Below are 27,854 nucleotides of genomic sequence, written 5' to 3'. Positions count from 1 at the left end.
TTAACCCGTTGTAGTTTTGTTGAGATGATTCGATTTTCCTTTTTTCATATCAGATTTTAAAACCTCCGAATATGTCTATAATAATACTTTTGTTCGTAGTTACTTTTGATCAATAGTCACAAATCGTCATGAAAATGGGAACATTCCTGCAATTTTAAAATAAAAAAGGTCTGTTTTCATTTCACTTGGCTTTCGGATTAATAGAGCACAAGTCTGCTACGATGCTTTTTGTTATAGTAAATAATTGCACACCATAGTATAAAATTAATACTTTAGCAGCAAGCCCACAGATGCTGAATGTTTCTTGTCAAAAGAAAAAAAAAGGAATATCCCCCTGTCGTTCTAATTCATCATTTTAAACAAATTAGATGATCTTCACGGTGTCATAAACAATATTTTTTTTTAATAGGATAGAAAGGGTAAAGTCTGCCTGATTAAGGGTGTTGTTTACTCAGGGTTTGAGTTCTCGAATTCGGATTGTTATAAAGTTCAATGTCATGAGTAAAATTTGTTCTAAAGACAAAAAGTATCTGTGAAATGAATTATTATTGACATAACATTCGATATTTCTACTATATTATGGAATTATGCCAAAACAAAAATAGACTTTTAGCCAAACAGAGGAAATTCGGACTAAATTTTGCAGATTTTGTTTTCTGCTAAAACATTTTTGGAAGTACTCTAATATTAAAAGCTAAGATTTTATATTTGAGTCTATATAATTTTGCATATTTTCTGATAGTTTTACCTCATTTATTCATTATAATTACCGTATGGCATGAATTTAAAGAATATTGAAATATGCTTAAAAACGAGAAAAGACACCATATCTCAAAATTTTGATCATTGACCTCATATAAATTATATGCCAACAGAATAAGATCAATATAAGTAGTTTAATACCATAAATGTTTTTGTATTATCATCATTCAATTTTTTACATAGACACTGTTACAAATACTAGTGATACTAAATTCATAATACTAAATAACCGATATGGAGTATAAAAAAATCAACAGTTTTAAAGCTTCGTACGCTAATGGTTTTGAGACTCCCCTGCTACGTGTAATCTAATGAATGGTGATATGTATATGCATATAAAAACGGCTTGGCGCAAGTGAAATATAAAAACAATCTTTGTATATTTTACGTAAAATCGGGAGAAAAAATAGGTACCAATGTGAATCTTGCTTGGGGAAACCTAACGATTGACCTGATTTTGTGTAAATCGAGCCTAAAAGGTAAAAATGTGCCTATTTTCGATGGCGGTGCGAAATGTTTTGACAATATTTCAAATAAACGAAATATTTATATGAACCCCCAGCCAGAACTGCAAAATACATTACTTATCGAAGGATTTTTCATAAAAATATTTTTGATTTAATGTCATTATTCACTTGCGCCGATGCGATTTTTATAGATTATTTACCGTGTTAGAATACACCCGTCACGTGCTTAAGAGAAATATATGACGTCACAAAAATACATCAAATTAATATAGTGTTGGATGTCACTGTTAATTTATGTAATAAAAGTTTAAACAAACTCGCTCCGTTAAAGTGTTTTCGATTATTAAAATAGTATCATTTTTCGATATATAATTAGCTTCGGACAGCCTTAACATAGCCGCGACATTACTGCCTGTGGTCCTTAAAGCCCCTTTTGCAATTGGCGCACGAGCACTTTACAACGATCGGATTTTTTTAGATTCGCGCGAGCTCTCTCATACGTTGAATTCGCAATAGTGATGCACGATTTTAAAGGTCGTAAGATGAATCACAGTTTTTTATGCGCGTATTGTGCGACCATGAGACTGCTGCTCAAATTGTCTCATGTTATCTTGCAATGCTTTACTATCATTGCACGACTTATCAGTAATATGCCATGCTTTGCCACTAGTATATATACCCTGTATAAGCATCTCTTCAGACCACAATTCAACAATATAAATTTATTGCATGATGGTGAGGGTAAAATGAAGATTTATTTCTCAAAGAAAAATCATTTATTTCCCGCCGACATCGCCCGAGGTAAATTTGTTTTTCTTGGGGGGATAGATTGATTACATTGATTTCTAAAAATTATTTGGCTTTTTGATAGCAATAACGTCGTGATTGTTTGATTTCCTCTGTCACTGTCTCACTTTTCTTTCATAATTTCGAATCATAACAAGTAAAATCTGAACTTTTAATATTATAGAACTGCCAGAAATATTTTAGTGAAAAATAAAGTCTGAAAAATGTCGTCCAAATTTCCTCTGTTTTGCTAATAGCCAAATTTTGTTTGAGTCTAATTCCATAACAAAGAAGAAATATCAAATGTTATGTCAATAATAATTCATTTCATTAATTCTTTTTTGTGTTTAGAACAGTTTTACTCATGACATTAAACTTAATAACAATCCGAATTTAAGAACTCAAACCCTGAGTAAACAACGTCCTTAAGTACCATGATCACGACAATTTAGTACAAGCTATAAATAACATGAATAAGTAGAAAATCCCAAAAACACTCTGAGGCATATAAGGTAAAATCAGATGTAATTGGGGCCAAAAGCAAAGTGTATATAAAGTGCCGAAACAATTTATACCACATTGAATACATTAGCCATGGGTGTGCCAAAGTTAATGTTCGTTTTCCTCGTGCTTTGCTACATTGATAAATCGCTTGAGAGAAACAATGGGAAACATACCGGTTTGGATCACAACAAGGTATCTTATCTTCACAGATATGCAACAATACAAAATGAATATTGATAGTCTCATATAATCAACTGTATTTTTTCCTTTGTTTTGATTTGACCATTCATCCACCTTCAGCTGATTCGATGAACTGTTTTTATGATTCAAAAATTGTATCAACTGCTCTGATCATGATATTGATATTTAATTCAATTATGGTAACTATGATATGTTAACAGCTGTGATGCTTATGAGCTACAGTTGCCAAATAAGATCAAAACTGATTCCCAGGTTTGCAGGTTATAGATCTATGTCAATTTGAGTTCTACAATTTGTCGATATGAATAACAGCAGACCTAGCCAATAGGCAATCTAGTGTTATCTAGAAAATCGACGAAATTGCCTTCCCAGCTAGTCTTATTTATGCATGAAAATATGAACGATGTAAAAATATTAAATAACATATAATGTAAATGGCAAAAATAAACCAGATTCACCATAAACATTGAATGTGTAGAATTTGTTTGTTCCGTTTAATTGTCATTAAGTCATTAAATGCTTCAACGGTACCAGTGAGTGTTTTGATAAAAAAGGCTATTGCGACCAGTAACATTTCACATTTCATAATGAATGGCAATGATCTCTATAGCTTGTCGTCTTATATTTACTGCTGTTCTTTAATTTTTTTCAACCGTTTTCCTTTAACATTTTCTTTCACTATCAATATTTCCAAGTCATCTGTTGTAGCTGTCGGGGCGTTGGTATTTATTCATGGACAATCGCAGCTCAACAGTTAGAGACAACACGTTTGGTGATTTCGAGGTGGAGAGCGATGGGAAACTTCTGAATACCCTTTATCGCTACTTTCCGTATGTGATGATTGTATATTTTACTGTGTTTGAAATAAAGAGGGTTTTATGGTCATTTTTAGAATATATAAGATGAGAGATTTTCATGTATTTAGATAAAGGAAACGTTTTAATGTAAATAAGTCATGGTCACATTTTTGCTCAAATTCTATTTTTCTGTTTTTATTATCTTCCTGGTTTAGGAATGCGTTTCTAATGGTCAAATGAAATTTAAGAGTCACTTGCAGAGTTGTAAGCAAGATAGTTAGGGCTCTCTATTCTTTATCATGTAAACAAGGCTCGTGCCCTGTTTTTGTTTACAGGGTTACTGTTTACAGTAAACGGTCTTTTTCAAGCTGTTTTGTCTATATCATCTTTTTTATTGTAAGTATAATAAACAGTTCCTTGCTTTTAAAACATTCATTTTAGGTCTAAACCTGGAAACTTCACTTCAACATTCAAACTTTAAACAAAAGCAATTTTTTACATGGCAAAGAATTGTAATCTATGTAACTTACTTGTAACTCAACAAATGACAAATTTTGATTGCCTATTAAAAATGCCTTACGGAAGCATTGTGAACTTTAAAATCGGAAAAATAATTTTCGACAAAAAATGTGACCATGCCCTTTTCAATCTATACAGATTTTTGTAATAATTGTTAATAGCTAAATAAATCATCGTTAGAATGAAAGGGAGATCTAATTGTCAATTTGTTGACTACCAAGATTCCCCAAAAAGTGGCTCACACAATAACTTGATTTAACAATTTGATACATTGCCTTATTTATAGAGATCTCCAAGAATGTCGGACGACAAGTCTTATATTTCAACCTATCAGATCGGACTCTTCACCAGAGATGGCGGTGGAATTCGAAGTCATCCGAAGGTCAACTAACGGTGAAACAGGATTAAATAATTCATACAAAATAAGAGATGTATAGAATTTTCAGGAACTATATGAATTTTGTATCAATTTAAATGCCAGTTTCTGTTACTTTTTAAATGATTTTTGAATTGAATTCACTAAATTTCAGTTTGATCATTTGCAGACGTACTTGGGACACAGAAAATGTTGTATATTGACGATGATTCCGCAAACGGTTTTGTCATAATGCACCAGGAATCAAACCTAATGGACACATATCTTGTTGTCACTCGATCCAAGAACCCTTCAGACCAAAGGCCTGCCATAGACGCTGCTTTAATAGACCTCAACCTGAATCCAGAAATATTTTATGAGAAATCAGCAAACTATGGTATTTGTTTGATTATCTATCTAATATAAAGCACACATTCTTAATATTTATTACGTACATTTTCCATTGCATCGATCTATTGAAAAATAATACTTAGGGTGTAATATTCCTGCTATTGATTTTACCATTTTTTTAAAAACGTCGTATAGAAAACCTTTATTGAATTTTAGACATTTCAAATGTTAAATTTCAAATGATGATGACTAAATCTAGAGTTTGCAATTGCCTAAGTCACGGTTTTCCCAATTATAAATTATTTATTTTTGTGAACGAGCTATTGAGAGAAAAATAAAAATGTTCCATCTAAAGATTCGCTAGCCTAAAACATCAAACACGTAATGTTCATGTACTGTACATACAATATAGTTATATTTGAAAAAAAAAATGCTTGATGGGAGGGGAGAAGGGGGAGGGGTTAAGATATTACTTCATAAATATTTGATCAATATGATTAGTTTTTTTGTATATTTTTGGTAAAAGTTTTTTTTTTTAATTTCTGCCCCTTGCTAAAAGCTAGGGTCCATTTCATTCTGTTCCAATTTCCTCTTTCTTTATTTGAATTGAAATAAATATCGCCTTCCAGCATAAAATGGGACCCATCACTGCCTCCTTGTTACAATATGTCTTAATAATTGTGAGTTAACAGGAACAAAGTGAGAATATTTTCTACAGCAGTTATCTCTCTTATCAGAGGTACTTCCATCTTTAGTGTGTTTCAATATGCTCAGATCTACATGTTCTTAAAAAAAAACATGTTCACGATTTTGATGAAATTTCATTTTTCTATTTTTATTGTATACAATGCCATAGTAATATATTTCAAATGAGCAACTTTGTGTGTGACAGTCGTAGAGTTATAAGAGAAATATAGACTCAAAACTCTTTATAATGTAAATTAGGCTCATGCATTTGTTTTGTTTTTTGTTTTTTTGCTTTCATTGCTTAAATACAAAGGTAATTTTTTTTTTTCAAACTGATTTTTTTTCTTAAACGTATTCGTTTGGAACATCACTGCAGCGTTCATTGAGTTTGTGACATTATTTTTGGTATAAAGCTAGACTTTTGAAATGCAAACAAAAACATGACCTGAGCTTTGTTTACATTGCAAAGAATTGCAAGTTTTGTATCTCGCTTATAACTCGAAGTTGATATTTAATTGGACTATTAGAAATGCCTTACTTAAGTATCAACATTATGAAGAATAGTTTTTAGTTTTTATGACTTATAAAGGAAATAAGCAAATAATAAATCTCGGAATTTTGTTCATGTGTGCATTATTAATTACACCTTTAATATCCTCAAGAATGACATTGAGACAAGCTGTTTATCTCCTTTTCAAAATGATGTCAAATTTAGTATGGTTATCGGTGTTATTCCATAATATTTTCCCATGATTTAATATAGAATGTCAAAAATTATTTTGTTTTATTAATAATCCCCCTTTAAGCTGTAAAGAACGGGAAACAGATTATTCATATTAATTATGACGTTATTATGGTTCGAACACCGAAAAGACAGTCTTAATTAAATCATTAATTATATCTTGACCATAATCCTTTTTGTTAGATAAAACGTTGATATCCCTAGAGATGCATGTTACATGTATATTGATTTCCCTATCTATATCATTATTTACTATCTCTCCATAGGTTGCGAAACCATGACTGAACAAGGATTTGATTTTTAATGGACAAAGCCTATGTACAGAATTTCATGATATACAAGGAAAGTAATAAACTACTCTTACTTAACCTATACCATGTTGTTACATTTATGAAAAGAATTTACTTTGTTTCTTGTTTAAGATGCATGTGCATGACTGAGCAAAGCGCACAGTCATAGTTAAATTCCCATCTGCAAACATCGAATTTGAAAGATGTATGGACGAATGATCTCTCTGCATATCTATTGCGCACCTACAATGAGTGTTTCGAACAATATTACGATACAATAACTAATATTCAATTAAAAATAAACCATGCATGTACATGTACCCAATGACTTTCAATTTAGTAATAATTGTACATCCTGAATAGGTATCTCAACATACTGTAGATTCGAAATTAATTTAAAAATTAAAATCCGCATTAAAGCGCCAGAATTACGTCTCGTGGACTTAAAAATCTTTCTTCTATTTTTCGGACTGATGTAATTTAAATGGAAAAAAGATAAAAAATTGTAATCGCGATTTTATATTCTCGCGATTTAATGCAAAAGAAATAAATCGCGTAAAATAAGGAATCTACAGTAATTTCCTGTACTAATAAAAAAACTCATTTTAAACAACTCAGACTGGTTGTATAGTTTCACAAATCAACATCTAACATCTTCTAGCTGTTGGAAATGCAGAAAAATAAGTCCTATTCTTTAAATAATTACCGCTGTTAGATAAGCTGGGCAAATTTTATATGGTTCCTTTCAGGAGCAGATGCAATAATTTCCAAAGGAAAATTATTTAAAGAGGCAGGATGAATTGGGCTCCCTGTAGGTCATGGGCATATCCCTGATTGAATGTGTTTTCGGGGCGAGGCCCATGAATGCTGAGTTTTGGGTTATAAAGAGGAATTGGACTTTCTATAAAAACTGTAAAATGAATGTCCCGTTACCGCACGGATGAAAAGGTGCGAGTCTTTTTTATGAAGACTTTAGAAGAAAGGCTTTAAAAAGGATCATCGAGTAAAAAAATAGTTGTCTTTTTTCTAAAATATGAAAATATGGCAAATTGCAGCGTAAATAAATTTCGGTTATTTCTTGTAGTACTGCCATTGAATTTGCTAATTAACAATATTTGAGCAATGACAGATTTAATTTATCTTTGTGTAAGCATGTGATCAAATTCATTCATTATGCTTCTTTAAATACACCAGTAACACTGAGAGAGAATATGTAAAATCAACTAGTTTCGCATATTGTGCTACCTAAACAAGTAGGCTTTTAGAAACAAATATTACAAATACCCCAATAAAAACTCATTTTCCATAACATTTCAAGCACTTGGAATGAAGGAGGGGGTGGGCGGGGGTGGGGGGGGGGGTGGGTTGGTGGTTGCTTAAACTGCCTGAGATTCTTATTTCGTAAAAAGTAAGACCCAACATAAAACAGTGTATTACAATTCACGTGGTATAATGGCTTATATTTAGACACTAGGGGACACAAACAGAAAACAGCTGAATGATATGACCTGTTTACGATTAGTTTACAGAACCGGTATCCTGTCCCCATAAAAAACTTTTTTAATACTTGACACTCATACATGTTTTACAATTCATGTGTACATGTTCATGCAGATATTCTTGAGTTATAAGATCATGAAAAAAAAAATATTTTGTGTAGAAGCAGAATGAATATAACATCGGGTAATTTTGTTTTTTAAACACATTTACTGTCATATATTTACATCTTCCAAGTATTATTCCCTTTATTTCTTACGGAAACTTACAGTTAATTCATTTTTTTTCAACCTTTTATTGTCCCATCACTTAATATAAAGCAAATATAATTGGTGCCAGGGTTGGGGCCCTAGGATCACCAAGTACTAAGTTACATACAGTTATATATAAATATATAAACTTGTACACTTTCGTGAGAGGTTTTTCTCTTTAACATTTACACAGCATTCATCCAAACACATGCATATGAAAATATGTAGACAACTATAATTTTACGTTAATCTTGCTTTTGCAATAGATAATTGTATTACATCATCTGTAACTGCATAAAAAATAATTATCCTTTTTCTTAAAACATTATCAGGTTCCATCGCTTATTAAAACTTTCCATATCACCATTTTTTTTATAAATATGTTTCTCACAGTGAAAGTAATAAACAATTTCCTCTTTAACCCTTTCAAATGAGGGTTTACAATTCTTGCTCCTACTTCTATAAATATGTTTTTTAATTATGCATATTATTAAATTAAATATATTGTAATACTTATAGTATTTTCCTAACAAAACATCAACTTTGTTTAGAGATATATCTATTCCAAACTGTTCTTTGAACCAAATCAATGCATTTTCCCAAATATTTTCAACAAATTCGCATTCCCAGAAAAGATGACACAGTGTTTCTGGATATATCTTACAAAAACTACATAAATTTGTATTGGTAATGCCAATTTTACATAAGAAGGTATTCGTTGCTAAGATTCTATGTATAATTCTATAATTGAACCACCTCAATTGTATATCATTGGTTATTTTAAAAAACAAAATATTTTGTTTTTTCCACCAGGAGTTGTCAACATTTAAGTTTAAAATATTTTCCCATTTGATTTCACTTTTTGGCTTTCTGTACTTCTGATTAATAAAAACATCATAGAAATCTCTACCACCTTGTTTGCTTTTTGTAATCAATTGTAAGAATTTTGGGAAAAAAGGTTGACTTCTTTGAATATTATCATAGTCATAATTCAAATGTAATTTTCTAATACAATCAATTACTCCAAAAAATAATGTAAATGGTGTTTTTAAATCAAATTTTGTACAAAATTCATGATATCCTAGCAAGGTTCCGTCCGTATTGTAAAAATCAAAAACAAACTGAATACCCTTTTTTAACCATGATCTATAACAAATACTTTTGTTGTTTATACATATATCTTGATTATACCATACTGGACTTAAAACAGATGTCAGATTATCAATGCATAGCCTCAAGTCTGATAAAGCTGAAAAAACATCAATCCAAAAAGCATTCTTGACTTCTTTCTTGAACTTTCTATAAAAATCTACACCATATATAGCTAGATAACTTATATCTGGAATTAAATCCTTTATTAAATGCTTCCATTGTGAACTACAGGAATTATCAAAATATCTGCGAATCCATGTGATTTTTAAACTTTTACAAAAAGAGTCAAGACATGTCATTCTCATGCCACTGTATTCATAACTTTGGCATATAATGTTTTTAGCTACCCTTGCTGTTTTGTTATTCCATATATACTTAAACAGTAAGTTCTCAATTTCTTTGAGTTTTTCTTTAGATGGGCTTGGTAGCGTCATCAATAAATGACTGAATTTGGGTATAAGCAAAGTCTTTACTACTGTTATGCGGCCTGCAGTAGTTAAAATCCTTCTTGACCATGATGATATTAATTTCTTAACTGATTCAATTTTTGGCAAAAAATTTAAATCAAACATAGTATTTGTATCTAAGTCTATGCAATATGTAACACCTAAGACTGTAAATGGTTCCTGTGACCACATTAGGTTTTTGTATTTTTCATATAAATTATTGCCAGTATAAGCAGTAGATCCAATCTTTATACATTGTGTTTTATCATAGTTTGGTTTCAATCCAGAAAATTTGGAATACTGGTTGACTAAAGATAAAGTTGACCTGATGGAGTCCTCTGACCCATCCATGAATAAGACTGTATCATCAGCATATTGTAATAATTTGTATTCCTTATCTTCAATAACAATTCCCTTAATTAGATTATTATTTCTAATCATTATACCCATTATTTCTGCGCAAAGTAAGAACAAGTATGGTGAAATTGGGTCCCCTTGTCTACAACCTCGTCCCATATGAAAAAAATCAGAAAAAATACCATTTTGAATAACACATAATTTAGGCTCTTTAAACAAAATCTTTATCCATTTTATAAAATTCTCACCAAAATTAAAAAAAATGCAATACTTTGTAAATAAATTTCCAAGAGATAGAATCAAATGCTTTTTCAAAATCGACCAGAAGAATAAGACCAGGATTATTATATTCCTTACAATAGTGCATAATGTCATACAATAATCTAGAGTTTTCGCCTATGTATCTACCAGCAAGAAAGCCCTTTTGATTTTCATGAATTATTTTCGTTAAAGTTGGTTTCATTCGATTCGCCAAGACACTAGAAATCAGTTTATATGTAATATTCAATAAGGTGATTGGTCGCCAGTTTTTTAGAGTTTCCCTTGGCTTATTGCCTTTTGGGAGAATAGATATAATTCCTAGCTTTTGATTATAAGATAACTGTCCCATTTCATAACTATAATTAAAAGATTTGAGAATATAAGAATCAATATCCATCCAAAAAAATTAAAAAAATTCTGCAGTAAAGCCATCTGTTCCAGGTGTTTTGTCATTCTTGAAATTTTTGAGGGCTTGAAGCACCTCTTGTTTTGTAATTTCTGCATCTAAAATTTCTTTTATTTTATTATTTATTTTGGGTACCTCTACTTTTTGTAGTAAATCTTTTAGGTTAACATCATCAAGATCTTGATCTTTATTTGCATACAGTTGTTTATAAAACTCTTTTACTTCTTGTAATATTTCTTCTTGTTTATTTATATGTTTACCCTCAATATCCAATTTGCTAATATTTTTGTTAACATAATTTCGTTTTTCTAAAGCACAAAAATATTTTGTAGGTTTTTCTCCATCTTCTATCCACTTACAATGACTTCTTAGCAAAAGCCCCTTTATTTCATATTTTCTAATTTCTTCCAGATCTCTCTCAAGGTCGTTTATCATATTTAAATATAGTGGCAAATGGTTATCAGAATACATATCATGTAAAATTTTTAAATTATTACTAATCTTTACTTTATGTTCTCTCCTTTCTCGTGTTAATTTTGACGACATTTGTATTGCCATATCCCTTATTTTCATCAATAAAACATCTAAAAATAAGTTGTCTGGAATTTCCAGTGTTGATTCATTAATACGATATTCATTATCAGTTTTTTAATAATTTTTTTAACATTTGTTACAAAGTCTTTATTTTTAAGTAGTGAATTATTAAAACACCAGAATCCCGTTCCCTTTTTAAAGTCATTTATAGTGATGTCTAATTCAATAATAGAATGGTCAGTCCTATAGCCGGGTAGTATGTGTACATTATCAATAATTGATAGGAGTTCCTCCGACACAAGGAAAAAGTCAAGTCTAGCTTGCTTTACAGGATTTTTTCTACTCCATGTATATTTTCTAACATTTGGATTTTTGATTCTCCAGGGATCTACTAGATTGAACTTTGATTTTAGTTTTTCTATTTCAATTTTATTTTTTGGATTATTTTCTCTAAGATAATTAAAACAATCTAATTGGTAATCTTGCACAACATTCCAATCCCCACACATAATAATCTAATCTAATTGGTAATCTTGCACAACATTCCAATCCCCACATCAGTATCAAAAAAGTCATTTATTTTATCACTCAACTCAGAATAAAAATTAGGATTATCCCTATTGGGCCCGTATAAATTGACTAGCGTAATTGAGTACTTGTTATCTATCATTATATTTGATATAATGAAATTTCCTTCATTATTGCTAAAACCTTTTAAAATATTTATTTCATTTGTGTTATTAAATAAGGTTAATGTTCCTCTTGCATCCAATTTACCCGGGCTTATCAGCATCTCATTACCCCATTGAGCATACACTGAGTTTTTATCTAATTCCGTACAGTGAGTGTCTTGTAAACAATAGATGGATGATTTATGACTTCTTAAATAGTTAAGAACATCTTTTCTTTTCATGGGATCATGTAACCCTCTGCAGTTTACAGAAGTTATTTTACACTTAGTCATTGATAGATTGTAAACTGTATTGCAAGTAAGCACCTATGCATGATACATTCACTCAACCCTTTCACACCTGCATCAAAAAAGACAAATACTTCCTGTATGGTAATGTAACAAAACATCTCATAAAAAAAAATATATTGTAGAGATTTGGGTCTCGCTAGTTTAAAGTATGTTATGAAGTTCTAGATAAGATAGTAAACCTTATCTTAAATACATTGAAATGAGAAAACCATGTAATTGCTTATATAAACTCATACAAAGGGGGACAGAGAAAAAAAAACAAGTATAGGTCCCCACGCGTCGTTACTACGTATCAAAGGGTATGTCACCTTTATTTTAAACAATCATACTTCAGGGCACAGAAAAAAACAAAACAAATGTAAGTCCCTATGTTTAGTTACATTATACTACATATCAAAGAGAAAACCTGTAAATCTAATAATAACCAATACCTCGGGACTTGTAAACAGTGTAATTGCTTATATAAACTCATATACGGGGGACAGGAAAAAAACAAAAAAAACAAGTGCAGGTCCCTATGCGTCATTACTACATATCAAAATGTATGTATACCTGTAACCATTATTTTAAACAATCACACTTTGGGGCACAGAAAAAAACAAATGTAAGTCCCTCTGTCTAGTTTCATACTACATATCAAAGAGAATACCTGTAAATCTTAGTTTAATAACCCAATACTCGGGACTTGAGGGGGGGGGGAGTATTAGTCCCCATGTGTGATTACTACATCTTAAAATCTTTTCTATCTTAGAAAATTCCTGTAAACTTCATGTATATATAGACCTACGAAAATATCTCTAAATTCATACTTTGAGGCACAGGACAAAGAGTATACATCATTATAATGAATAGAGCACTTGCAAAAGATTTCTTCTCTTAAATTATTTGGTATTCTCTAATCACATCCATGAACACCGGAATATTACATCACAAAATTATCACGTTTTTCGTAACTAAACAGAAGCCTTGTATGCGAGCCATTCTTTTCCATCTCTTGGACGATATTCCATGAACACAAGAATATACATCACAAAATTATCACGTTTTTCGTAACTAAACAGAAGCCTTGTATGCGAGCCATTCTTTTCCATCTCTTGGACGATATTCCAAAATAACGTCATCTTTTGTTTCACGGATTCTGGTCTTCCTTCCTGATTTCCTGAGTTCATATGCTTTTCGAGCCAATTCCCCCCTCTTCTTCTTCAAGTGCACCGGTAGATCTGTTCGGACAGCGTAGCCCTTTGGTAAGGTTTTGAATCTTGCTAGGTTTAAGATCATATTTCGGTCCTCCATGCGGACAAATTTCACTATAATAGCCTCTGGTGCATCTGGTTTGTAGGTGCTTTTAGGATTCTTTTGTACTCTGTGCGAGTTTTCAATCAGGATTGACTCTGCTGATTCTAATGAAATGCTTAGTTTCTCATGAAGAAATTTTACAATAATATCATGGGTTACTTCACCTGTTTCTTTTGGAATGCCGTAAAATAATAAATTGTATTTACGTGATCTTGCCTCTTGTTGCATTATTCGATCCTGGAGTTCTTTCAATGCATCCTCCAGCGTGTCCATCTTGTCAACCTGTAGATTAATAACTTCATTCTGTTGTTTTTCCAGCTCAGCCAGCCTGTCCTCATGATTTTGAAGGGAGTCGTTTATTTGTTTCAACTCGCCGGTCAACGCATCGTCCACCTTGCCTTCTAAAGCAGTTAACCGCGCAGATAGCGATTCGTCTAGTTTTTTAATTAAACGTGAGAAAAGGTCTTTTAAGTCTTTGTTTGATACCTCATCATCCTGTAGACCTTCTTTCTCTCTCTGAGTTTCCTTCTGGGTTTCCTTCTGCTGGCATTCTTTCTCTTTCTGTGTGTCTTTCCGCGGCATCTTTCTCGTGCGTCCCGAATTTCCTCGCTGGTAGTGTAAATTATTCCACTAAACCTTTACAAAGACGCAAAACCACGTAAAATTCAATGTAGGACTCGAAAACCTAAGTTCACATATTATTCTTGACCTATTGATTTTCTAACGCCTACTATCTTTTTAAATAGTCAACAATAACGGCCCTCTGCACTTTTTCACCTCACGCCATGTGCGTAGCCACACCGGAAGTCCCTTATAGTCTTAACTTATAGTTAATTCATAGCTCTATAGAAATAGCCAGACTGAAATAAACACGTCCCATTTATCGATTGGTCGAAATCAACAGCGGCTGAAACTGACAAGAAAATGACAGGACAGATATCGACACACCCTGTTTATCGATTGGTCCAAACCTATAGCGACCTAGGAAAAATTACGGACTGCACGAAATAATTATGACGATGGCAGACTCAAAGTCTCACAGGAGACTATTTGGCTGTTTCTTTTAGCTAACTCACGTACATCAACTGTAATTTAGTGAATTTTACTTACTTTTCCTAATCAATTTATCGATTAGCTTAAAGAAAGATGTTAATATAAACAATAAAATGCTTTCTTTGATGATTCATTTGAGTTATGAAGGAAGTGATCATTGCAGAAAAAATTTACATAACCCGCTAACGCGAGTTATGTATATTTCTGCAATGTCACTACCTTCATATCCCGAATGAATCACCAAAGAAAGCATTCTATTGTTTAAATGGTAAATAAAACTTTCATTTTCATTGTGACCTATCAATAATGTACATGTACCTCGGTTCGGCAGGTAGAGTGAACGGCGTCGCAGATGCACTGGAAAATTAAGAGAGACGGGAGGCCTACTTTAGTATCACTTTAGTATTCTTTTTTCACTTATCTCAAATATACAAAAACCAAAATACTTGTTATGTTATTAGAATAGTTGTTTGAAAACAACCTTATAAAATTACAGCGACAGATGTAGAGAAACCTGTTATCAGGTCTCCTTTTATCAAGTTAGTTCTGTCTGTATATTTCCCAGTATTCTATTATCGATCAAGTAATTTCAAATAAAATTTATATCGACTTGATTTTTATTCTTATTTCTTATTTCTAATCGTATGTAATCCTAGCATTGATGTTTGACAACAAACTCTCCGTGTGTTTATTGTTGTTGTTGTGTAAAGTATTCTACTTATGTAATTGAAGGCATGATAACGTGACATTTTCATCAGGGCGTATAGCAAATCGATTGTATCTTAGTTCGGATCAAGCACCTCGTATTTTGAAAAAATGACAATAACAAATTGTCAACCGTCTCAAAAATCCATATAGCAAAATACAAATCCACAGAAGAGCAAAGGACATTTTAAACGATTGAGGTGGGATCATATCCGCCGTGTGCTCATTGTCTTTATAATCAAAAACGGAAGAAACTGTAGGAAGCGTGTTGTATAAATAATGGTCTAACAACGTCAATCAGCATGTGTATTAATAAACATTGTACTTGATGACAAGGTCGTTTTATCGCAGGCACGACACATCGGGGGGGGGGGGGGGGGGGGGGGGGGGCAGGGGGGCCTGCCCCCCACCACTTTTTCTCGCAGCAACAAGTTTTTAAAAATTTACATATAAAAAATTGAATTATCATAGAGTTGCCCCCCCCCCCCCACTTTTTTGGGAGTATGTAAAAAATTGATATGAAAATACGGAAATGAGGAGCAAAATTGAAGTTATAAACTACGCCAGCACCATAAAATTTTGCACGTGAGTTTTCCGTTGTTAGAAGCCATTTTTGACATCTGTTACAAAGACGTATATATATATATTATACTATTATATTTACATTTTCCAGTATCTTTGCCTCTTATAACACCACGTATCGATTTTTTATAAATCATAAATTCAAATGGCGTAAAATTGAGGCGTCAGCGGGATTTGCGTATTTATACTTAAATATAGCTTAGAATTTTATAAATAATAAGGAAAGGAATCATTCTTGTAAAATTATAAAGTGATAATTTAGGTCATGGCGTGATCAAATATATCATGAAGCCCTTCGGGCTTTATAGGATTTGATCACGCCCCGACCAAAATTATTACCTCATAATACTCAAAAAATGATTCCTTATTCCTTATTCAAATTCCAAGTAAATGTATGTATTAACGAGTAACAGTCTGGATCAGCCTTTTCTGTTCAAAACAAATCTACAAAAAGCATCTGTTACATTTTTATTCATATTCTTAATTATATTATAAGATCAAATTGTACTAACTGAAACACAATAAGACGATCAAACTTTTAAGAAACAAATAAGTACAAACACAGTTACTCTCTTCTTTTATCCAACCAATACATGATTGTAGTTCTCTTGAAACTATATTATTGTAACATATTGATTTGTTAAATATTTAAAAACCAATATTTTTTGTGTTATTACTTTTTATTGTAAAATAAATTTCATCTATAACATCATCAAACAAATATATCTGGACATAAAACGTGCGAGAAAACACGTCTATTTCACTTGCTTTGGTACTGCAACGTCACAAGATAACCTCATAACGATACCTGTCAGACCGTAACGAGTGTGAGAAGAAGGATGGTTTGAATCATACTCGATAGACAGAGGATGAGAGGTTGTAAGACACAGATATATAAGTGTATATAACTAGTGTAAGTCAGTTTCTACCACATTGTAGAAAGCAAACATGCGTAAGCAAAGGCAAGTCTTTTTTCTCATACTTTGTGTCATTAATGCATCGTGCGGACTTTTAAGAGTGTATAAAAAGAGCAATGAAAATCTTCCCCGTTTGGATCATAGCAAGGTATCATAAGACTTTTTTTATGATGAGCATTTCATTTTTAATTTCTTTTAATAATAATGGAAGCATTTAAATATTATAATAAGAATCGCTACAATATAAAAATATTGAACTTTGTAGACACATCGGAAAAAATCGGAATCAATAATAAACAATCAATTTTGAATGCTAAAGGACTACTCTCAAAATTAACGTTCGAGGGGTTGCAAAGGATTGACAGAAGTCGGAAAGTTGTCGTCTGCTATTTTATCTTTTTTGTGTAAATTTTTTTTTCAATTGCTTTACTGTATTTTTTTTTACAATTTTCATATACATCCAACTCCTCTGTTGTAGCTGTTGGGGCGTTGGTATCTGTTAATGGACAATCGCAATTCGACAGTTAGAGACAACACTTTTGGTGACTTTGAGCTGACAGGCGATGGAAAACTTTTGAATCACCTGTATCGTTACTTTCCGTATGTCTTGATTGTACATCTTACAGCGCATTGAGATATTGTGGCATCCTATACATTGTGGAATAAAAAAAACCCCACATAAATGTCAGGTTTAAAATTTACAAAGACGTGTAAATTAGTTGACCACTAATGAACTTACTTAGTACTTAATTAAAGTAGATTCATCATTGGCATTCGTTTTAGAAACACCCAGGAATGTCGGTCGACAAGTCTTTTGTTCCAACCTCTGAGTTCAGACCCTTCACCAGAGCATGCGGTAGAGTTCGAGGTTATCCGAATGTCCAATAAGGGTGAATGTGCTTCTTCAAATCCTTTGAAATCCTTTCAAAAATGATTTTTTAAATTTTTTATTGTTGGTTAAGTGTGTTTTATTATTATAGATAAAATTAATTGAAATGCTTATAAACTGTCTTTATTAAAAATTTATCGTTTGCAGAGGTACTAGGGAAACAAAAAGTTTTATATATCAACGATGACAAAGAAAGAGGATTTGTAATCATGCACCAGTACCCATATTTACTAAAGTTCGTAGACGTAGACGTAGACGTAAACTTAGACGTAGCGTACGTTTACGTCTAAATCGGTATTCACAAAATGACGTTGACGTAAAATTACGTCATAATCGGACGTAAATCTACGTCTGCTCGATAGGTACACGTATCTTATCAAACATGGCGGCGATTTTGTTTACACTTGCGAGAGAGAGGAGTCTGAGACGTCAGAGAGTTTTCCGGGACCGGACTAACCCCTTAGATGTTTTCAGCGACCGAGAACTAATTTGCCGTTATCGATTCCCGAGGCGGACCATCGTTGATTTCATTGAGCAGGTGGACAGAAGACTTTCACGACCTACTAACAGGTCTCATCCTTTGCCTGTTTCATCTATGGTAAGTAATTTCGCTGATATTGAACCCGATGTATTTCTAGTTGCAGTATAATTTTCACCCAAGCATTTCACCCCCCTCCTCAAAAAAATCCGAATATATACATTCATCATCATGATATTGATATGATAAAACACAATGTTAAACATGCTGTCTGGTTGATTAATTACTGACAAACAATGATTACTGTCTTATACAATTATCAATCATGACCCTACTTCTTTGGTATAATATATCCAACAATTTACCAGGAATCCCAAGCATTTCACCCCCCCCCCCCCCCCCCCCGTTTACAAAAAGTCCGATATATATAATCATCCGGATGACATTTATGTGATAAAACACAATCTTGATGTTACACATACATTTACTGATGAACAATGATCAGTGTCTTTTATGAATACCCATTATAACCCCCCCCCCCCCCCCCCCCCCCCCCAGTATGTACATAGCGATATTCTTGTTTTACGGGTGAAACTGTGTTAAGGGTTTTGAAACCTATTTTAAAAATATTATTTGAGATATTTCAAATTAATTTTTCAACGAGAATATCTTTGCAGATAAAGGATATTGGATGAATATATGAAATTTCATTGTTATTATCTGCAACATGTTGTAATGTATTATTATAGATGACAAGGTTCAGTATAAAGGGGAACACAGTAGTTCCACATACGTGAACTTATTAACACTTCACAGTTTTACTTCCTAACTTTTAGCGATATGCGTGTAGTCTTGAATACTTCTATCTGGACAATGTTGTGTAATTACATATAACAGGTATATTCAGTCCAACCTGAGCATATGTGACTGCATACAAATGACCATGGAATTCCACCTACACGTCTACACACAGAAAATTAATTTTTAATAAGATGTTTGTTATTTGGACCACAATGCAAAATTCAGGACTTTTGATAATTGTTATTCCTTTGTGTCCTCATTTAAATTACACGGGGTATAGAAATTTACAAGTACAAGAGGCCCATGGGCCACATCGCTCACCTGAGCAACACTAGGCAGGATAAAAGCGGCTTCATTGAGTCACAATACAAAAAATCTTGACAATGTGGTATAATGCATGTAGATTCTATACAAAAAAATCTGTTTCCCCCTGGATATTCTTATATATACCGGTATAATCAAGTCCCTTTTCTAACAGGATTTTATAGTCGCGTCACATTCAGCATACATGTACATCAAATTCTGAACCCAATAATCATCCAGGGGCCAAAGTTTAAACAATTTTAAAATATATAAAAATGCTATATAAATAAGTAAAAGCATATATAATAACATTTCAGTTCTTGTGAATAATTAATTTGTTTTCCTTTGTACAACTGAAGGTGTGGCCCCACACTACTCCTAAAGATTGTCATTTGAACAAATTTGAATCTACACTATCTAATATTCTTTCACAAAATTTACAGCTTTTCTAGGCAAATCTTTTTTAAGAGATTTGAAGATATTTCTCTGTATTCCTATGAAAAAAATTGTTTACCCCCCTTCCCCCCCCCCCCCCAATAACCCAATCTTACCCCATGGTAATCATTAATTGTCCAAACAACTATTCTATTGTACACATTCTGTACCAAAGAAAATTCAGAAACATGTATCTATATTCATTGAAACTTTAATTTAAATTTGAATGAGCAATAACATTAACACACGAGAATTAATTTTTACAGGTGTTGGCAACTCTTCGAGTTCTGTCCAAAGGAGACTTTCAGTCTGAGGCTGCTGACATACATGGTATTTCTCAACCCTCGTTCAGCAGAATGTTTATGGGAGTCGTTGATGCCCTGAATGCCAGCCTTGACAACATCATTTTTCCGATGGGGCAAGAGGAAATTCTTCGGACAAAGGAGGAATTTTTGAGGGTGGCAAATTTCCCCAACGTAGTTGGTGCCATTGATGGAACTTTGATTCCAATCATCGGAATGACTGGAGACGATGAGCATGTCTTTGTGTGCAGGAAAGGATTTCATGCCATAAATATGCAGGGAATCGTGACGGCTGACCTGAGGTAAATAAAAAATATTATTTTTAAGTGGACAATCAGTGAAATTACTATGTTGGATATATAAAACTATCAACATTTTTAAATTGTTTCCTTATGACTGCATTTATATACCAACATCTCATTTCAGATTTACAAACATCGTTTGCAAGTATGGGGGTGCCACACATGATGCATACATACTTGCAAACTCGAGCATTCCCGAGATAATGGACCAGCTGCCAGGTGGAGGATGGCTTTTAGGGGACAGTGGCTACCCCCTTCGTTCATGGCTAATGACTCCTTTCCTCACACCCCAAGCAGGACAACAGGAGAAGTACAATGCCAGTCACATCAAGACAAGAAACTGCGTTGAGAGGGCTTTTGGTGTCCTTAAGTCCAGATTTCGGCAAGTATAAAAAAAATAGATTTCATTCAAATATTAGACTTGCAAAACAGACTCCAAACATAAAGCATATAAGCAAAATTTCTTACCTGGGTAACACTTCTCTTTTATCTTCTCTTTATTTCTTTAATTGAACTTTTTCCCGAGACTGCACTTCCAATGGGACAACATCGCTCCCCCATCTGATGATGACGAGCTTACAATACAGAAAAGGGAGAATTAGATACAGAATACCCAAATCATAAAATTATTTCAAATTCATTTTTTTTATAAAATTATTTTTAAAACATCACTAACCCATTTACAAATGGGCCATACAAATAGTTGCAAAAACATGCAAAATTCTTTAAAAAAAATACAAAATAATGTTTGGGACTTGACAATGCATAAATTTATACTTTCCAACAAACGCATGACTAGGTGACGGATCATAATTCATATCCATGTTAATCATAACATCAATATTCTGTTACAGATGTCTGCACAAAACAGGAGGAGCTTTGGCCTACACCCCTTCAAAATGTGTAAGGATCATCGAATGTTGCTGCCGCCTCCACAACAGGGCCATCGAAGACCGCATTCCAGCACCAGCAACGGGACAAGTACCCATCTTCTCTGATAATGACACTTTCAATGCTGAAACTATTGTCAATGCAAACGCAGTTAACACCAGAAACATCATTGTTAGAAGATTTTAATTATTTAGTGGAATTGTCTGTTTATTTGATATATTTGCCTGTCCAATAGTTAGTAATTTTTGATAAGTAATGTGCAACACCCTGTTAAATGAAGATTGATATTTTAATTATTCAAATAAGTGATAATTTTTTTTCTGCTTACATGTCATTATCTTTGAATTGTACAAAAGTTAGTACGTTAAATGTGTTCCAAGATTGATGTTTTCCAATTTGTTATCTAAAAAATCATGTTCTACATTGTCAACTCAATTATGGTAAACAATATGGTTATTGTTTTAGATTTGTTTTATTTGATATTTTAAAGAGAGATATCATTTAAAGCTGCCATCTTACTGTAGAATTGTTATACTTCATTTTTGAATTCTCAATCTAACTGGAACACATACAAAGAAACATTTTTTGTTAATCCACAGTGTCATTTTCAATTTTTTTTTTGTAAATCAAAAAATTAATACTGTTCAACACATCAAGATAATGCCAGAGTATGACTTACTGTACTTTTAAATTTACATTTTATATGCATGTATTATTGTTAAAGTTGTCTTCAGATGGTACTCTTAAAATACATTTATGAAATACATTGAGTCCCTTGAAATTTAGCATGTGTTTATTTGTTATTTGATAAATTTAAAAATGATTAAGTCTATTTTCCAAGACAATTCATTCATGTACTTAATGTTTTCACATTCTTTAAAATATAAACAAAAATATTCTAGTCCATATGGTGGATAATTATAATAAAATTTAATATAACCAGCAAATTAGAAATGCTGCTTCCATACAAGAAATTGTAATTGTAATAATGGTCAGAAAAGGCAGAACAAGATATCTGTGAGCTAATGTTCACTAGTAATACCCAGCTCTGATGTGAATATGCAATATGAGCAAAGTTGACAGAAAGCTGATTGGTACAAAAATAAATCCTAACTTCTGGCATGCCTAAACAAATAGTGTGTTAAAATTTCAAGCATCTGTGATGAATAGTTGCTGAAAAACTGTGACAGAAATTACCGTTACTGACAGACAGATGACAAAAGGACAGTCATGAGACAGACAGACACACAAGGGTAAAACAGTATAACCCCTTCTCCTTTGGAGCGGAGGTATAAAAAACATTGGTCTCACAGAGGGTGGAAGTTTTACGCAAGTATAAATGAAATTACTAATTAAAACTCAGACAAAAGATTACAAACAGATTGAACATTTGAAGAAGAAAACAAAGCATAAAAGTTCTTCAAAATCTCGAGCCTCTCTTTTTCAATTTCCAGTCTCTGCTTTTTGATTGAAAGCTTCTCCTCCTCAATTTCAATGAGGCGCTGAGATCCGTAGCTGTACTCATTAAATGTTTGAGCTTTCCGTTTTCCTTATAAACGGAAAATAAATCTTATCTCGATAGAGTAATGCCAGAACATTTTTTTTTATCTTTTTAAAATCTTGATATAAACTAGAAATTTTTTATTTTTAATTAGGAAAAAGCTTTCTCTTTTCACATATGTAAGGCAAAATAGAATTGTGTTTCTATTTTGTGTTTTTCTTGTTTTCATACCTTTAGAAGTTGACGGTTCTGACAAAGAAGATTCTTCTGTGAAGTTAAAGGAAATTTTAAAGAAAACTAGCAAGAGGTACCTTGAGCTTGCAAGCTTACAAATGATACACCCCGTTAAGAAAATATCATAATTCAAGTAATCTAAAGAAATAAACAGCATTGAGAAAAGTTCATTGATGATTTTTTCACATTGCTGTATATTACTTATATTAACATTTGAGAATGGCAAATCCATCAGAATCATTAACATAATGATGATCTTACATTTTCAATATTGCAACCATCATGTGTGTGCTATACATGCAATCATTGACATGATTGCACTGACAGGGAACACAGGGAAAGACAGACGGACAAGGAGATTCCTATTTAACCCCCCCCCCCCAAATCTTTGTTTGCAAGGAGTATAATCATATTTGCAGTGTGTATAATTATATCAATCTGATTAAAATCAGATCTGCGATCCTCTCCGACTAATTCGATGTTGCAACACAAGAGATCTTTGTGTAGCGACATTGAATTTGTTGGAGTGAATCGCAGATCTGATTTTAATCAGATTGATAATTATATTTGCTTAAACTAACAATTATAAGCATTTTGATAAATTTTGCACTTTTCTTGGGCAGAATGATAAATTTCAGTTAAATACCAGTATTTCAAAATGTTGAATTGTTTAAAGAATACTAAACATAGGATATATACTGACCTTCAGATTGAGAGACAACTGGCACATCACTATTAGTGTCTAGATTTTCAAGTTCTTCAGCTGGAACTAAAACAAATGTTGTTCTTTATTTATTTATTTAGTCATACTTTTAACCAGAAGCCTCTTGGTTACATTAATGATATTTTTTTTATTTACAATGCAGAAAAAAGACAATAAACCCAACCTTTGCAATTAATGAACATAGCCATGCAAAGCTCTTTGATGGATAAAACCTTGAATAATCTAAGTCTTGAAAGAAGTAATAAGTTGTTTTTCTCCTTCATTATTAATCACTTACCCCTATGGTATAATAATGCAACTCCATATCTTAGAAGACTGATCATGTAGAACAGACAGACAAAGAGATGAACAGAGTGCTTCAAAAAAGACCCCCCTTCCTAAAACTTCATATGTGGGGGTATAACTACTGTAACTATTCATAGTGATAAACCAACTTGATCAATGATAGTGAAGTATCATGGCAACTTAAAATCTTACCCTCAGTGACAATAAATGGCTGTATCTCAAGGCAACTTGGTTTTTGGGACATCTGAAGGGAAGACCTGACTTCACTGGTGTCCACCCCATCCTCAATTCCAGATATGGCTGACTGAGGAATCAACTGCAATATCTAAAATTTTCATGAGTTGAAAGTACATATTTCCTTACTATAGTCTGACAATTTACAATTCATTCCATAAAGAAAAAGGAGTTAAAAATAAAGCATCTTGTCTGAAGCATTTGAAAAAAAATCATTTTCATTTCATCTTCATTTTCTTGTAAAGCAAATGATTCATAATTAATAACAATTTTATAAACAATATCATTTAGATTTAAATTGGATTGATGTTGGAGACAAAACAAGGGAGAAATAAAACAGCATGCAAACATAACAGTTATATTAGTTCATACTAGAACTTGGAGACCTACCTTAAAACACTACTTGAAAACATATGCAGTAGTGATGGGATTTGAACCCATTATCTCCTAAGACAGTTATATACATTTAGGGTACATATAAAAAGGACAGACAAGGACTTACACAGAACAACATATGTTCACAAGAGATTGTCAGTGAAGCATCAATACTGGTTAGTTCATACTTACCCACAATGATCTGTCTTCTCGGACATTTACAAATTTCAAGCATTCATTCACTAAATGACAGAACCTTAGCATGTAGCTAAATATTAATTTTATATCATATTGTCAATTATACCCCCAAAACAATACCATTTGCGCTTTTGTAATTGCTAAATCAATGGACCAGTACACACAAATTGACACAATAACAGCTTGTCTTTGTATGTTACCATGGATATCTTCAACTTGAAGTTTATCATTTCATTGTTACGGACCTACCTTAATTTCCTTGTAAGGATCACATGTAACAAATTAACATATGAATACAACAGTATGAAATACTTCTTGAAGGTTTGGATTGCCTTTTAACACTGTAAAGATTGAAATAGAATAATGGCATGTTCAACAAACTTTCTCCTCCCAAGGCTTCAACATGGGGAGCTGTGAAGGCCCTCCTCCAGTTTGCGTCAAGTTTTTCCTCCGTTGAGCTTCCTTCTTCTTGACTGCAGACTGCATGTCTTGCCACTTTTTTTTTACTTCCACTACCCCTCTTGTGCACTGCAGACTTACGGCGTTTACTCTACATATGTGCACAATTGCATATGAAAAGAGCACAAACACTCAGTGTACTTGTACAGGTATTTAGATTAGAAGGTGTTAAAGTATCATGGGAATAAGTATCAATTGAAATTTCTAAACTCGAAAAATTAACAATAATCAGAGAGTAATGATAGCCATTAATCTCTACCTGCTTTTATTCTGACCAATACTTGTGAAGAGGAACATTTCTAACTGAAGACTGAAGAGCTACTTTCCCCAATTCACAACACAAATGCATGTAAATAGTCTACCAATTTTTAGCCACTTACAATAGGCTTGCAAATTAGAAATATCTACAGCTGATCTAAACATATGAACTTCATGATTTCATAATAATAATGTAATATGTGTGTGACCACTGTCATTTTCTTTCTATGAAACCTATAATTATTCAGAAATACAATGTGTTCTGTATATGTGTTTATTGTCAGCTGATATTCTGAATTGTGATTACAATAACTGTTAAATCAAGAATCCGCAATGCACAAATCCATAAAACACTCAATGATAAATAATCATTAATGAAAAATCCATAAATGATGGACTAACACATTACTACATATACAGTAAAATGGTATTTTTGATCTAGATAGTGATTATCTTCATGATCTCCGATTATAAAATCGACCTACTTCTCTGTCACCGACTCCCATGCCATTGTCTTCATGTTGTTAGTCAGACACGGTGAGAACTTTCCATACAAAACCTTGTAGCTAGTTCCCACCGCGTCCACTAATACTTCCACCTCCACATCGCTAAAATTTGCCTTTCTCTGCTTCTTCGCGTCCATCTTTCTTTAGTTTTGAACCGGCAGACGATAAACAAAAAAAATCGCGCACTTCTATGAAGTGAAACTAATTATTGCGCATGCGTACGAATAAATCGTACACCTAAGAATTCGTAACCTACGTCTACGTCTAAGAGTAGCTTAGTAAATACCATTTTACGTATTCGTAACTTCAATCTTACGTCATTCGTAACTTCTACGTCTACGTCTACGTCTACGAACTTTAGTAAATATGGGTACAGGAATCAAACCAGATGAACACGTATCTTGTTGTAACACGGTCCAAAACTCCTTCAGGTCAACAACAAGCCATAAACAACGCCTTGATAAACCTTAATCTGGACCAAAATGAACTAAGAGTGAAATCAACAGATTATGGTATGTGTTACAAGTACCAAGCTTAAATTTAATCTTACAAACTGCCTGGAAAATTCATTGTCGTTTTTCCTATCCATAACAATAAAATTAAAGTAAAAATGTGTTTTATATACTTGTATGAGCAGTTGTCTAATGCAACATCTGGGGATTCTGCCTACCTTTTTCATATGATTTTTATATAAGGTACAATACATCGGGTCGAAATACTTTTCTGTACTTTTTCCCTAACGTATCAATTGTCTTTCATACACTAAATACATTAAATAATACATTTACCCTTCGACTCTATTTTTTAATATATTACCTAATGATTTAATAGCGTGTAATGGCCTCTCTTAGAATACATCTAGCTGAGGTTGTGTCTTGATTCTTTTATTTACTGTGGCTAAATTTTGTAAAGAAGAATATTTGTTAACAACCTTATTTCTGCAGTTCTTCCATTTTTGTTGATTTTGTCTTTTTTAAGGTTGTGAAACGAACACAGAGCGGGGATTTGAATTTTGAAACACAAAAGCCGCCTTATAAAGAAAATCATATGTACAAAGAATTTAATAAATGCCTTAGTACAGATATTGACTTATAGTTCCTTGATTTAGTCGTGAACAATCTTTGTTCCTAAACAAAGAGTTTTAGAGTAACGAAACATTATATTTATAGTGTCTGTTTAAGAGGATAACAGTTGAAACAGTGATACCACGAGAAAACCATGGTCAACAGACGCGAGGCAGAGGTTGACTATGATTTTCGCGGGTGTCGAATTCAACTGTTACCCTCCCACAAAGGCATTATTTTTTTTTTAGAGAAAAGTCTTGTGCTTTTATAAAGAAATGACGTGATTTCTACGGCGAACCGTACGCGCATATTTTTCGCGCATGTATCATTTTGTTTTGTTATACTTTCATGTTAAAAACTGAAATCTGATTGGTTAAGACGCAGTTCATAATCTGTTCTATTACCCTCAGCATTAGCAACGCACTTAGCAACGGGTAACATTACGAATTGTTACATGCGCGAAAATCATGCGCGTACGGTTCGCCTTAGAATTCACGTTATTCCTATCTAAAAGCAGTGATGTTTTCTTCAAAATTGAGACATTCAGTATAACAAAATAAATAGTGCCTGTTTAGGAGGATAACAGTTGAAATTGACACCCCTCGAAAACCATTGCCAATAACTTGTCCAATATTTTTCTACTGACTGTTTTTTTAAGCGTAAAGAAAATTTACTTCAGTGATAGAAATAGTAGGTTGTTGAGAGAGTACGGCAT

The 27,854-nt window shown here is 32.7% G+C and overlaps 4 protein-coding genes and 1 long non-coding RNA gene across 7 annotated transcripts in view; 3 read left to right on the top strand and 2 right to left on the bottom strand.

Moving 5' to 3' along the window:
* The first annotated feature begins 2,550 nt into the window (after nucleotides 1–2,550).
* Nucleotides 2,551–27,854, top strand: part of LOC128165802 (uncharacterized) — a 39,362-nt gene continuing 14,058 nt past the window's right edge. The window contains exons 1-5 of one of the 2 annotated variants that reach the window (XM_052830637.1): nucleotides 2,551–2,711; nucleotides 3,429–3,550; nucleotides 4,323–4,429; nucleotides 4,582–4,788; nucleotides 6,438–6,539. In XM_052830637.1, coding sequence (XP_052686597.1) covers nucleotides 2,610–2,711; nucleotides 3,429–3,550; nucleotides 4,323–4,429; nucleotides 4,582–4,788; nucleotides 6,438–6,475 — 576 coding nt within the window. In that variant the 5' untranslated portion in view covers nucleotides 2,551–2,609 and the 3' untranslated portion in view covers nucleotides 6,476–6,539. Of the gene's footprint in view, nucleotides 2,712–3,428; nucleotides 3,551–4,322; nucleotides 4,430–4,581; nucleotides 4,789–6,437; nucleotides 6,540–27,854 lie in introns of those variants that run through there. The other variant, XM_052830638.1, reaches the window with a different exon arrangement.
* On the top strand, nucleotides 16,673–18,079 carry LOC128165803 (uncharacterized). The gene is made up of 4 exons (XM_052830639.1): nucleotides 16,673–17,048; nucleotides 17,379–17,500; nucleotides 17,684–17,790; nucleotides 17,937–18,079. The coding sequence occupies exons 1-4, from the start codon at nucleotides 16,932–16,934 to the stop codon at nucleotides 18,077–18,079; spliced, it is 489 nt and encodes a 162-aa protein (XP_052686599.1). The 5' UTR covers nucleotides 16,673–16,931.
* LOC128165806 (uncharacterized) lies at nucleotides 17,439–18,375 on the bottom strand. Its single transcript, XR_008241096.1, has 3 exons — nucleotides 18,247–18,375; nucleotides 17,640–17,821; nucleotides 17,439–17,548 (listed from the first exon to the last, which is right to left on the bottom strand). It is a non-coding gene; the product is annotated as an uncharacterized LOC128165806 (long non-coding RNA).
* Nucleotides 18,073–21,491, top strand: LOC128165800 (putative nuclease HARBI1). Of its 2 annotated transcripts, none has more exons than XM_052830635.1 (4): nucleotides 18,073–18,387; nucleotides 20,073–20,410; nucleotides 20,535–20,796; nucleotides 21,265–21,491. In XM_052830635.1, exons 1-4 carry the CDS (start codon nucleotides 18,172–18,174, stop codon nucleotides 21,406–21,408), a joined length of 960 nt encoding a protein of 319 aa, XP_052686595.1. In that variant the 5' UTR covers nucleotides 18,073–18,171; the 3' UTR covers nucleotides 21,409–21,491. The 2 variants fall into 2 exon arrangements, with proteins under 2 accessions (XP_052686595.1, XP_052686594.1); XM_052830634.1 differs by having other exon boundaries at nucleotides 18,076–18,387; nucleotides 20,535–20,792.
* LOC128165801 (myb/SANT-like DNA-binding domain-containing protein 4) lies at nucleotides 22,648–26,242 on the bottom strand. Its single transcript, XM_052830636.1, has 6 exons — nucleotides 26,055–26,242; nucleotides 25,234–25,402; nucleotides 24,238–24,370; nucleotides 23,740–23,805; nucleotides 23,034–23,069; nucleotides 22,648–22,850 (listed from the first exon to the last, which is right to left on the bottom strand). Exons 1-6 carry the CDS (start codon nucleotides 26,210–26,212, stop codon nucleotides 22,654–22,656), a joined length of 759 nt encoding a protein of 252 aa, XP_052686596.1. The 5' UTR covers nucleotides 26,213–26,242; the 3' UTR covers nucleotides 22,648–22,653.

This window comes from Crassostrea angulata, chromosome 10 (genome assembly GCF_025612915.1).
Source record: "Crassostrea angulata isolate pt1a10 chromosome 10, ASM2561291v2, whole genome shotgun sequence".
NCBI classification, from domain to species: Eukaryota; Metazoa; Mollusca; class Bivalvia; order Ostreida; family Ostreidae; genus Magallana; species Magallana angulata.
The sequence above is the reverse complement of the archived record's forward strand: the minus strand, read 5'-3'. Positions and strand labels throughout refer to the sequence as shown.